Source organism: Mus caroli, chromosome 9 (assembly GCF_900094665.2).
Source record: "Mus caroli chromosome 9, CAROLI_EIJ_v1.1, whole genome shotgun sequence".
Lineage (NCBI taxonomy): Eukaryota > Metazoa > Chordata > Mammalia > Rodentia > Muridae > Mus > Mus caroli.
This window is the reverse complement of record NC_034578.1, coordinates 40023029-40028597: the sequence shown is the minus strand read 5'-3', so window position 1 is coordinate 40028597 and position 5569 is coordinate 40023029. Positions and strand designations below refer to the sequence as shown.

The window sequence follows — 5569 nt, the reverse complement described above, 5'->3', positions numbered from 1 at the left end:
GGAACTCACTTTGTAGACCAGGCTGGCCTTGAACTCAGAAATCCACCTGCCTCTGCCTCCCAAGTGCTGGGATTAAAGGTGTGCACCACCACTGCCCGGCAGTTTTCTTTATTTTTAAAAGTCACTATGCTATTCTGGTTTTCTCATTCCAAGTGAATTCCAAGTGCGTGCTAGCACAGCCCAAGAAAGGTGTTGGTGCTGGTAGATGGCTCTGTCTTGCAGACCGGTCCTATAGAGACCTCTTAGAACCCAGCCATCCCTTCAGCCCGGGGAATGCTTGGCTCCACTTTCTCTCCAGACTTGCCGCTCATCTCCCACTTTGTTCTTCACCGTTCTGCTTCTATCTGCCTCAGGAGGCCCAGAACTCACCCTCTCCCTACCCCTCTACTTGCAGATTAAGACGGAGGATCTGGGTGACTCTCTACAGCAGACCCTTTCCCACAGGCCATGTCACCTGAGCCAAGGACCTACCATGATGCCTGGAAACCAAATGTCTGGGGTAGGTGCCAGCCTGGTCCATTGACCCCTGGTGTGTACTGGGCTGATGAGCTCAGTCCAGCTCTTCTACAAAATCCTGGGCTTCTCCTCTTGGCACACGCTGTGAATCCATCCAAAGATCCCCCATTGCAAACAAAGGAGGCCCAGGGTTATGTATGTGGGGTTCCAAAAGCAGTCCTTGTAGAAATGAAGTCTGGTGAGAGACAAAGGACATATCACTGCTTTTTCAGGAACAAAAGCCAGTCTTGAAAAAAACAAAAGCTTCCAATAGCTATGCTGTGGGCCTTCAGGGACAGACAGTGGCCTTCTCTGTGTCCTTTAAAGAGTATATGATAAAACTAAACTGAAATGGAGACTGGTGTTGGGAGAGCAGTGGTCACCTGGACCATTAGGATGAAAGCCTCCAAGGAGATCTTGTGGGCCACCTAGGAGAGAAAGATCTACGTTCCCAACCATACTTGAAAGCAACATATGTAGTGACCCCTTCACCTCCCTCATTCCATGAGGTTTGTCAACTGTATGTGCACAGGGCCCCGGTCTGTGGGGTCTGGAGCCTCCAGATGCTGGGATTGTCGTTTCTCTGTCTTGAGCAGGTGAGAGAGGTTCGGAGGGATGGATTGTATTAAAATGTAAGCCTGGGATAGAGCTTGGTGGCAGCGCATGCCTTTGATCCTAGAACTCAGGAGGCAGAGGCAGGTGGATCTCTGTGAACCCGAGGCCAGCCTGCTCTACAGAGCAAACTCTAGGTTACATAATAAGAAACTGTGTCTCAAAACAAAACCACAGAGCCAGGCACGGAGGAGCATGCCTGTAATCCCAGTCGTCCTGAAGCCCAAGCAGAAGGGATTACTATAAATCCAAGGCCTGCAACTCTCATGGCTATGGAGTGAGAACGTCTCAAACAAAACAACAAAAATAACTGATAGCGGGCTGGAGAGATTGCTAAGAGCACTGACTGCTCTTCCAGAGGTCCTGAGTTCAAATCCCAGCAACCAAATGATGGCTTACAACCATCTGTAATGGGGATCTGATGCCCTCTTCCTCTTCTGGTGCATCTGAAGACAGCGATAGTGTACTCACATACATGAAATAAATAAATAGTTTTTTAAAAATAACTGATAGTTTGCCCCATCCCCTAGTACCTTCTAGAAAGATTCAGGTACAGGAAATAACTGAAGAGTGGCTTTTAGCATACTCAAGTGACAGGATAGTTTAAGGAAATGGATGGTCGAAAACACCCAGCAACATGAAGCAAGGATACTGCCCACAACCTCCAGAGTTTGCAGCCCCAGGGACTATAGAGTCGTAGCCCAGCAGGCTTCAGGCCCTCCAGTTGTAGACGGTATAACATCTGTGCATTTCCCCACATGTAGGACATGGCTTCTCTCCATCCACTCCAGCAGCTTGTGCTGGTCCCTGGCCACTTGCAGTCTGTATCCCAGTTCCTGCTTTCTCAGACCCCACCTGGGCAGCAAGGTAAGCACCCTGGGCTTTGTACAGTCATTACCAGAGTCTAGAAAAAGCTGTTGTTTCTTACTGGGCATGAGGGTGTCACAGATACTACTCACCCCTCTGGTATGAAAACCAGCTAGGGGCTGGGAATAGCTCTCAGCTGATAGGAAGCTTGCCTAGCCTGTGGAAAGCCCTGGGTTTGATTCCCGGCATTACACAAAACCAGGCACAGTGCCATCTTTAAACCTAGCACACTTGTAGGCGGAGGCAGGAGGAGCAAGTTCAAAGTCAGCCTGGGCTATGTATAGAAATTCTATCTGAAAAAGACCAGTTTCTGTGCCTGAGACATAGGGAGGGGTCCCTGTGGGGCCCCTCCAGACCATTCAGTGTTCCTGTTTCTCCTTCCTGCCCAGGCTCTTGCTGGAACTACATTTTCATAGAATCTGAGTCTAAAGGTTCGGAATGGTGGGGACATGGGTGGAGGTAACACGAGGAAGTCGAAGCTCCCTGGGAAATGAGTCCGATGGATGAGTCGGATTCTTTGGAAGTCTGCTTGCTTTGAGCCTTTTCCCTCCCATTGGCTTGGCTTTGATTCTGTCCGGATGGAACAGTAGTGCCTCCCACAGGCTATAGAAATAGGTTCAGGTTGTCTTTGGCAGGAAACCCTGAGCAAACAGATCTGAGTATTACTAACACCAGGTATCATTGCTTAACACGCCCGCGAGTCTGTTGAGTTGTTTTCCTGACTTGTCCCTCAGAGCACACTTGTGCTATAGATAGCCTTACTGCATGCTGGTGACCTACTAGAATGTTCTAGAATGCTCTGAGATTATCACACTGCTCTGCTTTGCTTGCCTTTCCACCCACTTATGCCAAGCGGGGCTGAAGATGCTCTTGGAAGTACAAGCTCTGGATAGCTTATACTCGAGAGGAGTATTTGAAAATCCAGGTAGCTTACACCCAACTCTGAGCACCTGCCTGAGACACAGGCCCTGTCCTTAGCTAGTGGGGTCTCTGGGAATAGCACTAGAATGTGTGCTGCTGGGCTAGGAAAGAAAAGATAAGCATTAGTTCAGCTTGTTTCTGTGTGTGTGTGTGTGTGTGGTGTGAGCACGACCCAGGCCCAGAACCCATGGGCATAGGCACATAATGCAATAGAAGGGACAACAAAACAGGTTAAAATGTGAAGTCAGAGAAACTTTTTTTTTTCCCCTAAATTACTAGGTGCACTTCTGTAGAAAATTTACATAAGTTCTGCAAGTTTACGTTTCCTTCTATGAAAATAAAAATGTAAAGCTGCACACTACAAGGCCATTGATGGCCGCCTGGTCCCGTTCGTGTGACAAGTCCCCTGCACATCCCAGAATGCAGTGTGAGCTAAATTACTACTCAAGCCTTTTGTTCCCAGCCCAGGGCTCCCCCAAGACCTCTCTTACCTTTTTGACCTTTGGAGACTAAAGAGCGGAAGGGCTGACTTTAGCAATGGGGTACATTAGTTATCCAGAACTGCCTGGGCAGGGCAGATATCCCAAGGAACTTGTTTACGCTGAGTGTCTGAGATCTGCCCCTATTGTCAGCTTTGGTAATCCGGGGTGGGGGTAGGGAGGTGGTTCCCTCCTGCTATGAGTGAGAAATGCTGACTCTGGCCACCAGAAGACAGAAGCTACACACCACAGCCACCAGACAGGCAGGGCCTTCTCTTGGCACTTTTCCTGAAGACAAAAGGAGAGGGAAGACCCTAGGCAAGGCAGCCTGTAGATGAGTCCGCACTGCCCAAGGGGGTTTGAAGGCCCCAGCATCTGGCCTTCCTCTTGCTCTCTCCTGCCTCCCATGAGTTTAATGACTTGGTCTCCAGGAGCCTCTGACCAATGACCTAGTACCCTTCCCGGCAATATGGTACCATCTGCTTGCTCTGTCCTTACAGATCTGGCTGGCCTAAACATCCCGGCTGTTTTCCCTTGCAGGCAGATTCAAACACCCGGCTCCCCCTGGGGCCCTGTAGTCATTCCTGTGTCCTCTTCCCTCAGGGTTTCTCACCCTGCTAATCAGATCTCAGGGAGAGTGAGTTGACCCTACTATGCCTTTGCAGCTATCGGCTATGGCTATCGGCAGGCAGGCAGGCAGGCAGGCAGGCAGGCAGGCAGGCAGGACAGGTTTGGGGACTGCTGTTTACAGCTGTTTATCCCTGAATCTGGTTGGCCTCCACCAGTATGTGGCAATTGCTAGCAGTGCCCACAGGGCTTTTCAAGCAGGCTTAGGGTGGGTTATGGGACCTGATTAGATTAGCAGGAGGAGGGGGCAGTTAGCATGGTTTTAATGTTCAGCTCGTCTTTCAAATGGCCTGGATTTTGTTTTGTTTGTTTGTTTGTTCCTTTGTCCCTTTGTCCCGCCCCTGTCACTCAGGTCTGCAGCCGAATCTTCTCTCCTTTCCACAGCAACAAAGCACTCTACTCCTCCCACAGACAGGGCCTGGCCTTGCCTCCCAGGTAACTGCTACCCTCCACCTCTCCTGATTCTTCTCAGATTGTCTCAGCCCTGGGCAAACTTCAACTCCTCAGTCTTCCCTCCTTAGTAGGACACCCATTGTGGGGGTTCTCCCTGTTAGTACCTGGGAAAACCTCAAACTATCCCTAAGGAGGTAGTTTTCCCTATCACTAGAATGGAGCTCCCAAGCTGGCCAGCTGCCTGCCAGCAGCTACAATCCCTGGTTTTACCTCTCTCAGGATTTAGCCAGTTACTCAGGGATGCGGATATTCCCCAGCTCTACCCAGATTCTCTCAAGTCCCAAGGAAGGCAGGGTGTCAAAGCCAGTACCTCACCTTAGGACCACTTCAGCTGACCACATCCTGCAATGGGGGGGGGGGGGTTGGGGGGCAAGCAGGCTGAGATCTAGCAGGAGGGCCCTCTGCAGACCTGATGTGGATCATACACAGAACACCTATTATCAATTGGGAAATAAAAGTCTGTTTCTTGCCAGGGATCCCCTGTCAAGTTGCCTGCACATATAGATGCATGATTTGTTTCTACAAGGGATGGCCAGAAATGACCACATAGACTTTAATATTCTTTCTCTGGGCTAAAATCCCCAAGGCTCACTGGAGAACCCTGGCTGTTTTTCAGGCCTAATGTCCATAGAAGATAGCTAGAGGGGGAGCGCCACCTAGTGGTTCATAGAAATGGGGGCAGCTAAGCTAGAGAATGCACTTTTCTTCCTTCTGGCTGTGCCCCAAGCATGGCATCGTTCTATGACCCCAGTCTATGACTATGAGGTTCTAGAGCATACTCAGGGCCAGCGCTGGCATCTAGTATTAGAGCATAAAGAGACTGTCAGAAGAGCCGTTTAGAAGGTGATTAGGATCCTTCTTCTCAGGGTGCTATGGTTTGTCTGTAGTCCTGGCTCCCAGAGAGGCTAAGGCATGAGACCTGCTTGTTGAAAACCAGCTTGGGGGGCTGGTGAGATGGCTCAGTGGGTAAGAGCACCCGACTGCTCTTCCGAAGGTCCGAAGTTCAAATCCCAGCAACCACATGGTGGCTCACAACCACCCATAATGAGACCTGATGCCCTCTTCTGGTGCTGTCTGAAGACAGCTACAGTGTACTTACATATAATAAATAAATA

At 49.9% G+C, this 5569-nt stretch overlaps 1 protein-coding gene across 1 annotated transcript in view; it reads left to right on the top strand.

Annotated features, from left to right (window-relative positions):
• Pou2f3 (POU class 2 homeobox 3) overlaps positions 1-5569 on the top strand; it is an 81912-nt gene that overhangs the window by 58142 nt on the left and 18201 nt on the right. The window contains exons 4-6 of the mRNA XM_021172894.1: positions 395-499; positions 1872-1974; positions 4354-4436. Coding sequence (XP_021028553.1) covers positions 395-499; positions 1872-1974; positions 4354-4436 — 291 coding nt within the window. The remainder of the gene's footprint in view (positions 1-394; positions 500-1871; positions 1975-4353; positions 4437-5569) is intronic.